The following is a 17,413-nucleotide window of genomic DNA, read 5'->3' as shown; positions in this document are numbered from 1 at the left end:
CATTACACAGTATTCACCAAATTAAAATAAAATAAAACAAGTGCAACTTGGTGATGACATCTTTACCAACTGAACCATCATTTAGGCAAACTGCATTAATATGGACCTTGCCTCAAGCTAAGCTATACTGGGAAGAAAAAAACAAACTATATGTCGAGAACAAAGTCAACATTTCCACTTTATTCTCGCCGTTTATGTCAAGATTAAAGTCGACATTTCCACTTTATTCTCATAGTTTACTTCATAATTAAAGTAGAATGTTGTAAACTAAACTTCTTCCTAAAATCAATGTTTAATCAATTACTTAATTTACCCCATCATAAATTAATGCAGCACATTAAATGCTTTGTGTTACGTTCCCCGACCCAGTGGTTAATCACTACGCTTCTTAAACTGACTTCCTCCGCACTAAGAGAAGACAGCGATCACCATACAGAATCCATTCACTGCATGATATTCCTGCTTTCTGAAAATTTAGAATGCTAAGATAAATACTTGATATCATTTTCATGATGAAACGCATTAAAGCAGGTATTACACATGCACGGTAGTGAGGCAGTAGTGCTGCTCCCTCGCAGTAAGGGGTCCCCAGGTGTATGTTCAGTGTAGAGAACTTTATGGCAGGTGTGACGAGGCTCCAAAAAAATGGATGTATGAATAGCTATCGCACAGGTTTAACTTAAATATTGTGTAAATGTTGGGTTTGTGATCACGAACACAGAATTCAATGCCTGTTCTTCTGAGCGGGCTATCTTTATTGCATGCATGCTGTCTCTATCTGACGTAGGCTACCAAAACCCCAGTTCTTAACCTTCCTTTTTCTTTCACCACATAACCAATCACCACACAATAAACGTCTTTGTGAAATTAAAACTAGTTATAAACTTAGCCCACGGAGTGTTCAGAACTTTAAAAATATCTTCGTTATACATGTTTAATTATGCCATCCATTCAGAGTTGCGCCCATCTCTGAACGAGTCGCCAGCACATCGAAGGATGAATACAAGCAAAACATACACTAGCAGGGTCAATATAGCACAACAAAACCCCACATCCTATATGACTTTGAAAGGAAACTGAAGCGCCGAGTAAACCCACCAGAAAAACATGCAAATGCAAGGCAGGCACGCCGGCGTGCCCCCATATTATTAATGCATGCTTTAATGCATTTCACCACGAAAATTATATTAAGTATTTATTTTAGCATTCTAAATGCCCAGAGAGAAGGAAGATCATGAAGTGAATGTATTCTTGACTACAGATCGTTGCCGGCGCCTCCTCTTAGTGCAAGAAGTAGTCAGTTTAAGAATCACTTAACACAAAGCATTTAATGTGCTATATAACTTATGACGGGGTTTGAGAAAATCTAGTAAATTAAATATTCATTTTACGATGACGTTTAGTTTACAATGTTCTACTTTAATGACAAATTACGAGAATAAAGTCAACATTTCGTCACACTATTACACAGTACCCAGGTACATTACACTGTATTGAAAACAAATAAATCAAGTACAACTTGGCTTGCAGTATTATCCAGTAGTATAGAAACAGTATTTACACATCTGACCTTTTAAAACTAAAGTATCTCCAGGCTCTCTGTCCATTTTCACCGCGCAGCATTCCTATGCTACCGCCCACTATTTGGTGGTGTAGCAGTGAAAAAGAGCCCTAGTGCAACAACTCTGTGTTTAGCGGTGTAGCAGTGAAAAAGGTCCCCACTGGAACAGTTTCCCGCTGCGTCACGTTCTGAACGTCGTTTAGGCCATTTAAACCGGTGTTGTGATATAAGAAAAATCCAAATCATAAAAAAAATAAAAAACAGTTTTCGGTATGAACCAGTATACCGCCCAGCACTAACTGCTGGAAACAACTATTTACAGATTTTTTTTATATTTTGCAGTATTGCTTTTTGCATAAAGCATCGGTTTACTTTTTGCATTAATAATTATTGACTGTAATTTTTTGTTTGTTTTAATAAACATATATAGCTAATAGGGATGCACCGATACCGAAACGGGTATCTGGTATCGGCCCTCGATACCACATTTTCTAAAGTACTCGTACTCGTTAAAAGTCCCCCCGATACCGGGGACCGATACCACGGTCTGAGATATGTCTATGTTTGAGCGGCGTGTAAGGGGTTAATCACAGGCGCCGAGTGCCCGCCCCCAGGCCCCGGCTGCAGCTCAGAGCGGGGAGAAGGCGAGGCAAGACATGTCAGCCGTGTGGAACTATTTCAAAGTGAATGAAGACGACAAAACAAAGGCGAACTGCAAATTGTGCTCAGCGAAATTGTCCAGAGGAGGCTCAAAAGGTAGTGCATTTAACACAAGTAATTTAATCAAGCACCTAAAATCCCAACTCGACAACGAGTACAAAGAGTTTACCCACGCTTCTAAACCAACACAACCCACGCTGCAGCAAACTCTTGCAAGACGAGAGAAAATGTCCTGAGACAATCCACGTGCTGTGAAAATAACACAGGCAATTATTGAGTACATTGCATTGAGTGACCAGCCACTCTCGGAGGTAGAAAATGTGGGATTCCTGCGTCTCCTCTATGTTCTGGAGCCCAGATATGATATCCCAAGCCACCGCTACATGACTGACACGGAGCTGCCTAAACTACACAACTCCGTGAAAAAACATATCCACAGCCTACTGCAAGCCTCCTCTGCGTTTAGTTTCACCACGGATATTTGGACAAGCAGTGTTAGCCCCGTGTCGCTAATTAGCCTAACCTCCCAGTGGATAGACGAGAGTTTCTTGTTTTTTTTGTTAAATTATATGACTAAAGCTGTTACCTGTAAATTTAAATCATGTTTTTATTAAGTACTCGGTATCGGCAAGTACTCGGTATCGGCGAGTACTGAAATGCAAGTACTCATTTTCCAAAAAAGTGGTATCGGTGCATCCCTAATAGCTAACAATTTCTATTTTCTGTATTGGCAGCACGTACAACTGGTGATACTGCACCTTAATATACAATTTATCACATTATTTAGCATTACTGCCTCATCACAACATTTATCATTCATCACAGTTTTTCCTTATATCGTGGAACCTTACTTCTCATCATTAGAGCAAATTCCTTTATAAATCCATTATTAGGTCTGCCCTCTTCCCCACCAAGTATATATGCTCCACTTAATCCATAGCAAATGTTTTCCTCAGCCTTTAGAGGGTTGAGGGCAGCCCCTTGACGGTGATGGACAGAGGGCCCCACCATTCGGGGAACAACCAACAAAACACATACAACAGAAAAGAACAAGCATAGACGCACAGAAAATTAAACAACATATAAAGCTAATAACAAACACAGAACAATGCAAATAATTAACACCAGTAACAATATTAACAAACAAAATAATCAAAAATGTGAAAAGCACATAAAAAATTAATTTGGTACCCTGGCTGAAATATATAACAGTCTGGGGCTCTCTTAAAGGCTCAAAATGAGGGTTAATCAATGGTTTAGCTATGTCCAGACAGCAGGAAATTCATATACCTCAACCCTGTCTCTCTTTAGAAAGCAAATGCCCCCATGCGGAGAACACTGGCATGGATTTTAAATTATACAAACTAGACTGAATTAAATTCCATGCTTTTCCAAAGGGCTGAGCCCAAGTTCCATCAGAAACTGACATTACATAACATATCTAGGGTGAAATCTAATAAACTTTTGGCACTTACATGTTATGGATAAGGCCAATTCTTCTATTTTTGACTTCAAATCAGTGTTTCTATGTATAAACCTATGAGATTTTGTAAGTGGTTTTTACTTATATTTCTTTTTTGAAAATTACAACTCTTGTACTTCTAAATTTAATTCCTTTTTTGAAGGCTAAACTTACTTTGCATACACCGAAGAACATGTCCCACAACAAAAAGTCACGTAATGTTAACTGGCTTAAGAGACACTCGTAATCTGTAGTCTTTTGGATTTTTCAGGAAAAATTAGTATTTATATAGTTCTGCCTCCTTCTCAGATTAGTCAGCATGTTTAAAAGATTAGAAAATGTGCATGAATTACTACAAAGCAGACAGGTCACCAGGAAATGGAATGAATGGCTACAGAGTAAATGAATCATCGCTCACCCACACGTTGCATATTGTAATCTTTTTAGTTTTGCTCGACTTTTATAGCATTATTGAAAAAATCTGTAAAGGCATTCACCACCAAACAAGACGCACTATTTGATCATAAAGATGACGCTGACAGTTTTTCCAGCTAGATAGTTTATGGGAGTTACTTTGTGCAATGAAAGGAAATGAAAATTATAAAAGAATGCAACCTTGCATTCCAGTTGCCACAGGAAAATTGGCTACTGTGTTTTTGTTTTGATTTAAAAAAAAAAAAAAAAAAAGAAAGAAATACTCTTCTTTAACTGAGACCAAATTCTGGCTTTCTTTGCCTGATGAGGAGCACTGTTTCTTTGGCCTTATACTCCATGGAGAAGACACATCTTTATCACCTCTATGGTAATGTTCAGCCAAGGCCGACCTGGTGCAGCATGGGTTGCCATGTCCACTGATGCAGAGCTTAGGCAATGTACAACCTCACTTAATTCAGCCATACATCATCATTTACCTCTGTGTTGGTGAAAGTTTTAACATCTCCAAGTTTATCTAAAATCCCTTTGCATTTATGTAACACAACATTTTCAACTTATACAGTCTGCCAAAACCTGTAACTTTCCCATCATTTCTTGAACACCACTTTCTTTCTTATTAGAAGCTGCCGGTACCTTCCAAAAATGTGTTGTCACATATAAGAAGTCTTTGCCACATCCACTGACTTGTGCTAATTAAAATATATTTGCATATTGAGAACTTGAAAATGAAAATTCAATGAGCAGCAGAAGGTACCAATGCAGGGGTGCAGAAATCCAACACCCGACTCGTCCGACACAGGTGAATTGACCGTCGGACAAGCATGTTTTTCTGGTTTCAGCTGTCCGCGGACAACTGCAATTTTCTGGAAAAAAAAGAATTATACGTGCTGTGCAGGGCACATTTTTACCACTACTTTCAAATTTTAAACATTTGGGTACGTACTTCGTGCGGAAACAGTCTACTTAGGCATGTTCTTCATGTCTCAAATTGGTCTTCAATATTGTTTACAAAATGACGGCTGATTTTTCAGAGGGGAAGCACTCTTTACGGTCTTACATAAGTATTTTACCCTACTATTTACACGCTTGGAGATACGGTCATTTTTTTTCATGCCGACATTACGATGTAATCGGATGATTTTTCATTATAATCAATAACTTTTATATATTACTGATAAAATGCATTGTTTCTACATAAAAATGCGGTCATTTTACTTACAATGCAAATGTTTTCACCACATAACAAAAGCTTGTGGGGCAGTTAATTTTTCCTGAAATTTGCGATTTCGCGTAGGTTGTGATATATTGAGGAGTTAAGAAATTTACTGCGTGACAACATCAATTTTGATGAGCTGTCTATAGATTTTTTTTTTAAATTAGTTTTTGATTAGAGAATTTTTCATATAAAATAAGTTGGTTTTGCGCTGTCAGTTTACTAAAAATAAAGAAGAAAACATTCTAATGGTTTCCAAATGTTATGAAATATCTATAAAAAATCTTCACTCAGACGCAATTATTTTTTCCCCCGACAACATCGGTAATATTTACTTCTTTGGAAATGTACCATCTTGCGGAAATTCAAATACGTCATTAGGTGGTAAGCACGTTTTTCTCGCTATATGCATGTTGCTGAAACTGAAGCAAGTAGCATCGCAGATGAGAAATTGATCGCTTCTTGATTAAAACTGGCACAACAGGCCCTGAAAAACCTGACAATGAGGGCAAGAAAAGAAAAACAAAAGCTGAAAAGGGACCATGCGTATGATAAAAAACGAAAACGGTCTTTTCAATCGCAATGGCTCAAAGAGTTTCCGTGGGTAAATGCAGACGACACTGACTCCGTTTTTTGCCAAATTTGCCGTCAGTATCCACTTATAGCCGACAAAACATCCACATTATTTACCGGCAAGAAAGTCGACAGAAAAGACACACTACAGTCGCATCAGCTGTCTGTGAAACACATTGCCTGTATGTCAAAGCATGAGTCTAAAAGTAAGAAAAAAGTTGGTTCAATTGAAAAAGCGTTTTCTAAAGTTGAACGCTTGGAGGTTGAGCGTTATGCTAGGCTGTTCAATGCTGCTTATGCTGTTGCTAAGCACAACAGGCCATTTACTGACTTTCAATTTCTGTGTTCTGTGCAAGAAAAGAATGGTGTAAATTTAGGGAGTGACCATCGAGGCAAGGACACCTGTGTTGAGTTTGTGAAGTCAATATCGTCTGTTTTGTTGAATGATGTCTCAAGCCACATGAAACATGTCAGATTCTTTTCAGTCATGAGTGACTCAAGCACCGACTCATCAGTAATAGACCAAGATGGTATACTACTGAGGTACGTTCATCCAGAAACGTTTGATCCCTACACAGCCATGGCTAGCATTGAGAATTTAGAAAATGCCAGAGCAGATGGTGTTATTGCTGCCATAAAAAATGGTTTGTCAAAATGTGGCACTGATATTGAAAACATTGGAGACAATGACCCAAAGCTTGTGTGCATTAATCTTGATGGTGCAGCAGTTAATCTTGGAGCTAAAAATGGTGTTGCCTGAAAGCTCAGTGATTGTGTAAGTAACAAAGTTCTTGCTACACACTGTGTGGTACATAAACTGGAGTTAGGTGTACTTGATGCTGTAAAAGACGTAGGCTATTTGAAAAAGTTTGAAGACACCATTTTAAGCACATCTGCAAGTTTTATTCTTTTTCACCAAAGAGACGAAGTGAGCTGCATAATCTTGTGTCAATTTTGAACGAAACCTTGCTTATGCATCCAGAAATAAAAGCCATCAGATGGGTATCATCAAAGTCCAGAGCACTGAAAGCTGTTAGCCAGGATTTACATGTAACTGTTACCCACATGGAACAGACACTTTCCACATCAAACAAGGCAGATGAACTGGGGCAGGCTAAAGCCATCCTACATGACCTCAAGCAAGTAAAATTTATTAAGTATCTATATCTGATGATGGATGTACTTCCTGCTATTACAGCCACCTCAACTCTTTTTCAGAGCAAAGACTTGCTGATATTTGAAGTTGAGGAGGCCACTGACACCTTGTACACCAGATTGCATACTATGACAAACGAGCCAGGAGAAAACCTTGCAAAGTTTTATAACCTGTTTGACAAGGAGTCAATTTAGTACAGTTGATGCAGTATATGGTTCAGTATGGTTCAGTATATACTTACCAGATTCTCTGACCTTGATAAGCCTCCTGTGTCAGATATGAGGGTGTTTGATTTCAGAATCTGGCCACACACTCTGTCTGAACTGAGCACTTATGGAAACTATGAAATCAATTACTTGTGTCAGCACTATAGTGATTTGTTGACTGATGAGGAAGTTAAACATACACCATCTGAATGACAAGCACTTAAAGTGCAGATATCAATGCAATGGCAGTATCATCCACTTGCTGTCTATACCTCGGTTCTGCAGAGGAAGGAAGTCCCTGAAGAATGTTAGTGTGCTGATCTCACTGTTTCTTACAGTTTCTCCTTCCACAGCTTCTTGTGAGAGATTATTCTCCAATATGAATTTAGTAAAGAGTTCTCTAAGAACCCGCCCGACTCAGGAAAACCTTCAAAACCAGATGTGCATGTTGTTGATGGCAAACCTTTAGAAGAGTTTGACCCACTACCAGCTGTGGAATTCTGGCTGTCATCTAGCAACAGGCACATCACTCATAAAAAACCTGAAAAGTCATCAGCATCCACTTCTGCAGGACCATCAATCCAGGAACCATGCAGTTCAGCTCAAGCAGAAATGAACAGCATTCAGCCCATGCTGTCTGAGATGGTAAAGATTCTTGGGGGAGAAGATGTTGCAAGACAAAAGCTGAAGAACAAGGCAGAAAATGAATCAGGACAGTGTTCTGTTATGTAACTGTAATATGTGAAACAGAACTAGTGTAAATAATTAAGGCATTGTTTATTAGTGAGTTAAAATGATAAGGGAATCTTTTATATAATGTTCTAGAGTAAGCTGGCAAAATACTACTCCCTGAAAGAACTTTTCTGTTTTAAAATGGAAGGCAGTTTTGGTATCAACAAAAGATCAGAAAAAATAATCTATTTTTCACTTTTGTTATTTGTTTATGAGCAAGTGAATTTAACTGGCAGACAAGTGGATTTTCTAAGTTTACTTGTCCGTGGACAAGTAGAAAAAAGTTGATTTCCACACCCCTGCATGCCTGCTTGCATTTCGCTTTTAATTTGTGCAGCTTCATAACTTTTCAGGCTGAAAAATAAACTTTCCAAATGGGGACTTTGCAATTGATTAATCTATTTCGAGTTTTTGTTTATATTTTGTCACATATGTACAGCAAATTCAATGGAAAATAAAATGAAGGATATATTGAATTTTAATTTTTGCAGTTATTATGCATGTCATGAAGAAAAAGCAAACATAAAGTGGGTATTGCAATTTCATTTTAATTATGACAATGACACACCAAGACAGGCATGGAAAATTAAAAGACAAAATGGAAAATGAAATGACATAAAATGTGAATTAATTTTATTTTTAAATTTTTAACAAATGACTCTTATGTGTGTAGAAAATGAAATTGTAAATGATGTTATTTCATCTTATTTTTAATTTTTGCAAAAACTTTGCACATAGACTTTGAAAAATAAATGGCAAAAGAGACTGAATTTTTTAAGTTTAATTTTCATTTCTTTCTTGCAGAAAATAACTTGTATAGATAGTTTGGCATCAAATGAACATCTGCATTCTCAGGAAGGTTTGGATCTATTTGAAGATAAATACCTAAAATATTTTGTTTGTATTTAGGCACATATATACATCTGCATTTTTATAAATACGATATAAATGAGTGTCATTTAGGGGACATTATGCAAAGAAGAGTGGTGGTCAGTGAGCTATTAAAACACATGATATGCTGCAAACTAGAAATTCAATACAATATGCACATAAGACGGGTTGATTTTTCTGATAAACCTACTAAGTACTACACCAGCCACTACAAGACTGTAACTGTATTATACATCTGTACACTTCTTTGACATTCCTAACACAAAAGGTAAGGAACACAGCAAAGGCCACAGCGCCAGTGAAACTTAACAGCCCAATTATGTGGTGTGTCTCTTCAGATTCTTCCCACTCGGGCACTCTCTGCTCATGGACTTGTTGCAATTTCAGCCATCACTCGTCCCAATACAAAGGTTACATCTGGGAGAAGAAAATGTCGGAACAGCATGCCAGGAAACTCTTGGTTGATGTAAGGAATGTTAAGGTGTAACTTTAAGGGACAGTTTTGAAGAGTGGCACATGTAAATAATTTTCACATTTTTCTAATAGAAATAAATGTGCAGTGTATAGTTCACGATGTTTTGAGTGGAAATTTTTGAGTCATATAAAAATTATATTCTGAAGCATGTCTTTGCAATTTTACTCACTCAACACTGTTGGATCTGTCAGTGTGTTGTCTTTTTCCCAATGAAGAGCTGAAAATGTGAAAGTCGTTTGTCTGTTGGCTATTTACAACTTTTAGCTAAACTATAATGTAAACATGGTTCTGCTACTTATTTTTGAGAAGTACAGCTTCTTCTGAAAAATGATATGTAATACTTGACATAAAATTCCAATTTCATGCTATAAACACGTACAGTACAAAAACACCAAGAAACAGTATATATAAAAAAAAAAAAAAAAAAAGGCCTAGACCTTATAGGGTTAAGCCTTAAGCCATATACAGTACAAGTTATCATTAGCACTGCGAAAAGCATCACTAAGTTGCAAGTCTCACTTCAAACGCTCATTCAGGATTGGGCATCCCTCAATAAAGCTTTCTTCCACTGTTAACAGCCAACTATCAATCTAACCTTATACTGTACTAATAATCAGCCCACATATTACCATGCGATTTTTTAAATCTACCGCTTTTAATATTAATATACGCCGTGCAATTATGATGTGTATTCCTTGCATTAACTTTTTAAACACAAGGAATATCTGCAGTTATGTATACGCATTCTAGTTATAAAGTTGTACTTGTAATACAAGTGATGCTGTGTTTTCATCGTTTCATGCAATATAAACAGTATATATACAGAACAGCAACAACGCTTCAGACTAGCGGTAAGGGGTTAACCGGAGTGCAGGCCATGTAACAATGCGACCACCAGTAGCTAAAAAGCGGGGATTTGCAATCAAAGGAACTACGGAACGTGCAACAATGTACACAAAAGTAGAACTGCAACAGGGATGAGAGCACTAAACAGTACCGAAAGACAAGCAGCATTCCCCGGACCCTGGGCGATGGTGGACTTACCCGAAGCGGAGTTCGAAGGCAGACACTGTTTGCAAAGGGAGTGCAAGCACGGCAACAGCTTTGGCTCCCTACTGAGCTGCAATTTCGTTCTGCAAATGCCACAACTCTCCAGCAGCGCCTCCCGTTCCGGATCGACGAGGAAAAGAGACGAAGACGAGGATACGCCGCCCGCCCCCTGAAAGCTTGCGTCCAAATAGCTTCTTGCCGAGTTAATCAATTCGATGGCCATTTGGGAAGCCCCCGGCAGAAGCTAACCAAAAGGGGGGGAAAAAGGAAAGTACCGCCAGGCCTCCACCGAAGCAAGAGCAGACAAAGTGGGACGAACGCGACTCACGTAGATGGGGGTGGGGCAAGCACGGCATCCGGTGTCGTCATCAGAGTAGGACCGTAGTCCATTACGCGCAATATTCTGACGTTACCGCAGCTGAGAGAAGTTGAAAATCCTGGTTTATTATTTATAGGTAGCGCGTGAAGATTACACATGAACTGTAATGCAAAGCGCGCAGGAGGTCAGCAACGGAAACGCACTTGTACTGTTTGTGGCTGCGGTGTTGGTAGACCCGCGGTTTTCTCACGCAGTTGGTCTATTTGTGATCGTCGTCCGCAGGAACAATGGCTGTCGTGGGTCCAGGCTTTTAGGCTACTTTAAAAAAAATGTTTTTTTGCTATTTTTTTCAACTCCCGAACACAAGCATTTTTCAGTGTTTTTCGTTTCTCTGGCACACTTTCCGTTGTGCATAAGCCCCACTTCTATCACTCTGAAATATCACTTAGCACCCATCCTCACCCCGGCGTTGATGGTATGTCCCTAACACTCTGCTCGGACACCGCCCGCCGCTTTCCGGTGTCTCATTTTGTCAACCTCGGGTACCGGGCAATTTTGTAGGCAAATTGGCTGTTTAAAATGTCATAGGACAATTCACTTTAAATGACCTAGTTAACCTTAAAAATTCGTCGCGTTGATACTGTTCTAGTCAACAGGTGACAATTACCACGGCCACATGCGCTTCCATAACACGGTTGTTCACAGAAACACAATTTCAAAAACGTCATGCAGACATCCAATTAGAGAAACCTGGGGCCTCATGTATAACGCCGTGTGTAAAACTCACTATAACATGGCGTAAGCACAAAAGCGGGAATGTGCGTACGCACAGAAAAATCCAGATACAGGAATCTGTACGTACGCAAACTACCACGTTCTTCCGCTACTTAAATCCTGGTTAGTGTGAAAGTGTGAATTTCCCCTTGGGATTAATTATCTATCTATCAAAAGTAACGCATGTACACGCGCCTGCTGCCCCCCACTGACTCCTCCTAGAATTACGCCTCCTTGAATATGCAAATAAATATAAATAACCCCTTAAGTTCTGCCTTCTATGAAAATACAATGGCAAAAGCACAGGAAAAAAATTTCAAGAAATACCAAGTGGAGTCAAGGAGAAACATACTATTTGTTGGTTTAAGCAGTGGTATAAATAACAAAAGGAAGCTGATTACCGTGAAAAGGCAATTCGTAGCCTACCGTATGAGAGTCATATGAAAGCATATTAGGGTACAGAGAAAAGAAAAAAAAAGGGACACAGTGGGGAAAAATGGTTGAAATTTCCACTTTAATCGCATTTATTTTATCAGTAAAAAATAGAACGCCATAAACTTCATCTTAAAATAGTTTAATTTACTGGTTTTTCAAATGCCATCGTAACTAAAGGAGCATGTTAAATGCTTTGTATTGTATGTGTTCTTCTATGTACTCTTATGTGTGAATCACTACGGGTTTCTTAAACAAGCTTTCTCTTACGCTGACAGGACACAGAATACATTACATTCATAATATTACAGCTCTCTGAACAATTTAAATACTAAGATGTACCTGTATATTTGATATAATTTTCATGATGATAGGAATTAACGCATGTATTAAACATGGGGGCACGGTGGCACAGTGGTAGCGACGAGCTGGTGCCCTGTCCAGAGATCATTCCTGTCTCTCGCAAGTTGCTTGCTGTGCCATGCGTAGCCCTCAATGAAATAATTTATTGCAGCAGTACTGTCTCTTTCAAACGTACTAATCCCCAATTCCTGTCCTTCCTTTTCTTTCTCCAAGTAACCATTCGCCACACAATCAGCTCTTTAATAAATGTCAAGACATCTGTAAGCTTAGAATGGCGATTTTTTAAAAACTTTTAAGGAATGTAGAAATATCTTCTTAGTACATGTTTTAATTATTCCATCCATCTATCCATCCAGGGTCGCACCAGTCCCAGCAAGCATACTGCACAAGGCAGGAGCAATCCCTAAACGGGGCGCCAGCTCATCGCTACCCCTGCGCCACCATGCCCACACATTTAATTATTAACAGTATACATTATTTAAATGAAGTTAAAAATGTATCTGTATAATGTAATATACATACTTTACTGCATTTCATCTTAAAAATGATTATCAAGAGCTCCAAGAAGATAGCGGTTGGAAATCTAAATTGACTTAGAAGCCAGTCATCATCATAGGTAAATACGCGCTTTCTTCTATTGAATTGAATTCCTTAATTGTTATTGTATGGTACAATGAGATTCAATATGCAGATCTTCCATAAACATATTTTCATATGAAATGATAAAATAACAGTAATAATAATAATATGATAAAAACAATTAAAAATATATAATTTGAAAGTATAAGTACAATATACATGTACATATAGTGCAGATAGTGAAATGGTTCATAAAGTGGCTCAGGTTGTGCAAGTGTACAATGTACGATTGTACAGTCATGGCCAAGAGTTTTGAGAATTACACAAGTATTGGTTTTCACAAAGTCTACTGCGTCAGTGTTTTTAGATCTTTTTATCAGATGTTTCTATGGTATGTTGAAGTATAATTACAAGCATTTTGTAAGTTTTAAAGGCTTTTATGGACAATTACATTAAGTTTATGCAGAGTCAATATTTGCAGTTTTGGCCCTTCTTTTTCAAGACCACTGCAGTTCTTCCTGGCCTGCTGTTATAGAAGGGAAAATTTTATATATTAGGCATAAATAGCATATTAGCATAAATGGGCATAAAAGTAATTAATAGCTTCTAAAACATTAAGATTAAGCATAAATTAGAATGTTAAGCAAATAAGATAGGTCAAGTAAATGGTTAACTAAAAATCAGTCATATTGCATTATTTTTTAAGCTTGAAGGAAAATTACCAGTATTAAGAAAGCAAAAATAGGAACAGGACAAAATTGGCGCACAGAAACTAGCCGAGGACAAGATAAGAAGGTATGAGAACATCTGTTCTCATGGAGGCCAGAAAACATGGTTTTAGTAAGGCACGTACGAAGCCAGCTGAAATATTGAACCAGCAAAGATGGCAAGAAGGCATTGCTGCCAGGAGCAGGTGATGTAATGCAAGGAAAATGACAAAATATGTTCTAACATAAATAAGTTTAGAAAACTAGTATTACTAGCATTTAACCTAAGTACAGAAATTAAATGTAAATCAAGCATGCCAAGCAAATGATTAAATAAAGGCACATGCTATATTTCTTTTAAATCAAAGCTTAAGCTTCATCCATCCATCCATCCATCCATTGTCTCCCGCTTATCCGAGGTCGGGTCGCGGGGGCAGCAGCTTGAGCAGAGATGCCCAGACTTCCCTCTCCCCGGCCACTTCTTCTAGCTCTTCCGGGAGAATCCCAAGGCGTTCCCAGGCCAGTCGAGAGACATAGTCCCTCCAACGTGTCCTGGGTCTTCCCCGGGGCCTCCTCCTTTCAGCCGCTTGTATTCGCGATCTCGTTCTTTCGGTCACTACCCATAGCTCATGACCATAGGTGAGGGTAGGAACATAGATCGACTGGTAAATTGAGAGCTGAGCCTTGTGGCTCAGCTCCTTTTTCACCATGACAGACCGATGCAGCGCCCGCATTACTGCGGATGCCGCACCGATCCGCCTGTCGATCTCACGCTCCATTCTTCCCTCACTTGTGAACAAGACCCCGAGATACTTGAACTCCTCCACTTGTGGCAGGATCTCGCTACCAACCCTGAGAGGGCACTCCACCCTTTTCCGGCTGAGGACCATGGTCTCGGATTTGGAGGTGCTGATTCTCATCCCAGCCGCTTCACACTCGGCTGCGAACCGATCCAGAGAGAGCTGAAGATCACGGCCTGATGAAGCAAACAGGACAAAATCATCTGCAAAAAGCAGTGACCCAATCCTGAGCCCACCAAACCGGACCCCCTCAACGCCCTGGCTGCGCCTAGAAATTCTGTCCATAAAAGTTATGAACAGAATCGGTGACAAAGGGCAGCCCTGGCGGAGTCCAACTCTCACTGGAAATGGGTTCGACTTACTGCCGGCAATGCGGATCAAGCTCTGGCACCGATCATACAGGGACCGAACAGCTTAAGCTTCAGGCCACCATTATAAAAAAGTTTGGAAGGCTTAGGAAAGGAAATGACATAAGAAAGCCCAAAGATGGTAAGAGGAAGCCATCTGCCCTGCCTTAGACCAATCAAAAATAAGCAAAACAGAAACTAGAGAGAAACAATGGACAGTAAAAACAGGTGCAGCATGAGCTAATTGAACAAGGACAAAGTGATAAGAAATGATATATAAGTTTTGGGTTTGGAACTGTTGGGTTGAGTCCTTGTTATTATTATGGTTATTTTATTGCAATAAAACTGTAGATTCTGTTTGCCTATCCCGAGACACCTAATAGCCTTCATTTCAGGTAAAAATCCTTCTGGTGACAATTTTTCACCACAACATTGTCAATCAACTTCTGGGACAAATCCTGATTGATGGCAGCCCATTTTTGTTTAATCAATGTTTGGAGTTTGTCAGAATTTGTGGGTTTTTGTTTGTCCAACCGCCTCTTGAGGACTGAGCACAAGTTCTCAATGGGATTAAGGTCTGGGGAGTTTCCCGGCCATGGACCCAAAATTTTGATGTTTTGGTCCCTGAGCCACTTAGTTATCAATTTTGCCTTATGGCATGGTGCTCCATCATGCTGGAAAAGGCATTGTTCGTCACCAAATTATTCTTGGATAGTTGGGAGAAGTTGCTTTCAGAGGATGTTTTGGTACCATTCTTTATTCATGGCTCTATCTCAATATTTCAGAAATCAGTGTTGAGTCCTGTGCAGAGTGGAGGCAGAACCTCTGTGTTTTTCCCAGTTGATTCTGGGGTTCATCAGGGATGTGTTCTTGCTCCTACTCTGTTCAGTGCTTGAATGGACTGGGTGTTGGGCAGGGTAATGGGGTCCAGCGGCTGTGGGGCATCTGTTGGTGAAGAAAGATTCACTGATCTTGACTTCGCCACCTATGCTGTGATCTCCACAGAGTCGATGGAGGCTATGATCGGGGCTCTCGAGTGACTGAGCAAGGAGTCTGAGTGTCTGGGTTTGCGAGTGTCCTGGATTAAAAAAACAAGATCCATGTCTTTAATGACATCTTGGGCACAGCCTTCAGCAGTGTGTCTGTCTGTGGAGACACTGTCGACCTTGTTGAGAGGTTTATTTATGTCAGCAGTGACATTTATGTCTCTGGTGACTCTTCCTATGAACTCATTTGACAGATTTTGAGAGCATGGGTTTGGGTCATGAGGTTGCTATAAAGGGATATGTGGTTCTCCTGATAGCTTTGTAAAAGGATGAAGGTCCAAGTGATTAGTGTCATTGTGCTTCCTGTTTTGCTATATGGTTGTGAGACATAGATGCTATCCAGTGACTTGAGATGAAGACTGGACTCCTTCAGCACTGTGTCTCTTTGGATATTCCTTTGACTTTGTGTCAAACGAGCAGTTGCACATGAGGCACATTACCTGCACTGTGAGGGAGCCTCAGTTACATCACTACAGCCATGTGGAGCAAGAGTGATCTGTGTGTTATAGAAAAGTATATTCTTAAAGTTGATGATTTACATACTGTGACATATGAGTCCCTGTCTTGCACCCCAAAACACGAGGCTATGTCTCAGTACTTTAGCAAAACCAACTTTATTCAGCTTGAAATGGGAATAACATTGCTATTTATTGTAGCAGGATCTACCATTCTTCTATACACAGACACAGCAATACTGTTCCCTACATTTATAATGTTCCTTGCATCACCCATCGACGGCAAGCGCTTATAGCGTGACCGTGATCGACTCGGTTCTGCTTTAGCTGCAAGCCGCTGCAGTGGTGGGAGCCTGTGGTTCCCCAGAGACTAATAAACTGTCTTCCACAGACGCGGCGATCTTGCTTCGGGATGTTCTTCAGCGAGTCATCTCATTGGGGGGAGTCCTAAAAGAGTTCAGAAATCTTACAGTATATTCAAAGAAAATCATAAGCATATATGAAAATAAGTATTGTATCCTAATGCACGCTAGTATAGTAAAGGTTAAATCATAAAAAGCCTGCACCTACATATTTTATTATTTTTGTCTTTGCAGCTGAAAACTACCATTATCTTGCTGCTAAGCTTAAAAACTTCAGTCAAGGACGCTGTATACTTTGAGAGGGCTAAACAGGCCATTGTTTTAACACTAGAATTCCTGAAGCCTACAAAAAAACTTGTAATCCCAGCCCATCTTAAATCCCTTCACACCTCTCCATCAGCGTCTTTTGTTTTGTAAATGCGTTAGTGCAAACAGCAAGCAGCTTGCTGTCCCATCCCCTGCCTTGATGGAGCTCAGCTCTCGGGCAAAAAGGTCTCCCAACTCAAGCCAAGGCTTCTTTGTGTGGGGTGCCTGGAGTTGTATAGGGTAAATAATACAGTATATCGTTATTTGGAATACATATATTTCATGTGTGTTCCGTGTCTACAGAGACACTGGGTAAGTGTAGGATGAAAGAAAATGCAAGAAATGCTGAACACATACCTAAAGCAGAAACTTTTTCCATGTTATACTAATAATCTACAAAGAATGCAGTTTGTTGTGTTTTTGCGAAACGGGTTTAGCACAGTTAGAGCGGACAGAGATGTAAGTACCTGTGGGAAGCACAAAGGAGGAGGACTCGCTCTCTATGTTAA

The 17,413-nt window shown here is 39.5% G+C and overlaps 2 protein-coding genes across 3 annotated transcripts in view; one reads left to right on the top strand and one right to left on the bottom strand.

Moving 5' to 3' along the window:
* The window catches only part of LOC114661338 (transcription intermediary factor 1-beta-like), a 114,366-nt gene extending 103,594 nt beyond the window's left edge, over positions 1-10,772 (bottom strand). The window contains exon 1 of one of the 2 annotated variants that reach the window (XM_051933865.1): positions 10,409-10,772. In XM_051933865.1, coding sequence (XP_051789825.1) covers positions 10,409-10,637 — 229 coding nt within the window. In that variant the 5' untranslated portion in view covers positions 10,638-10,772. The remainder of the gene's footprint in view (positions 1-10,408) is intronic. The other variant, XM_051933864.1, reaches the window with a different exon arrangement.
* Positions 5,734-8,020, top strand: LOC127529646 (uncharacterized). The gene is made up of 2 exons (XM_051933893.1): positions 5,734-6,200; positions 7,730-8,020. The coding sequence occupies exons 1-2, from the start codon at positions 5,834-5,836 to the stop codon at positions 7,996-7,998; spliced, it is 636 nt and encodes a 211-aa protein (XP_051789853.1). The 5' UTR covers positions 5,734-5,833; the 3' UTR covers positions 7,999-8,020.
* Positions 10,773-17,413: the final 6,641 nt, after the last annotated feature.

The sequence above is a fragment of the Erpetoichthys calabaricus genome, chromosome 11 (assembly GCF_900747795.2).
Source record: "Erpetoichthys calabaricus chromosome 11, fErpCal1.3, whole genome shotgun sequence".
NCBI classification, from domain to species: Eukaryota; Metazoa; Chordata; class Cladistia; order Polypteriformes; family Polypteridae; genus Erpetoichthys; species Erpetoichthys calabaricus.
The sequence above is the reverse complement of the archived record's forward strand: the minus strand, read 5'-3'. Positions and strand labels throughout refer to the sequence as shown.

What these genes read in the sequence shown, in the direction of transcription:
- LOC127529646 (XM_051933893.1), top strand. Translation starts at nt 5,834, where the DNA reads ATGAGGGCAAGAAAAGAAAAACAAAAGCTGAAAAGGGACCATGCGTAT. An exon ending in TAGGCTGTTCAATGCTGCTT is followed by an intron (nt 6,201 to 7,729) that starts ATGCTGTTGCTA and finishes TTGATGGCAAAC; the next exon opens with CTTTAGAAGAGTTTGACCCA.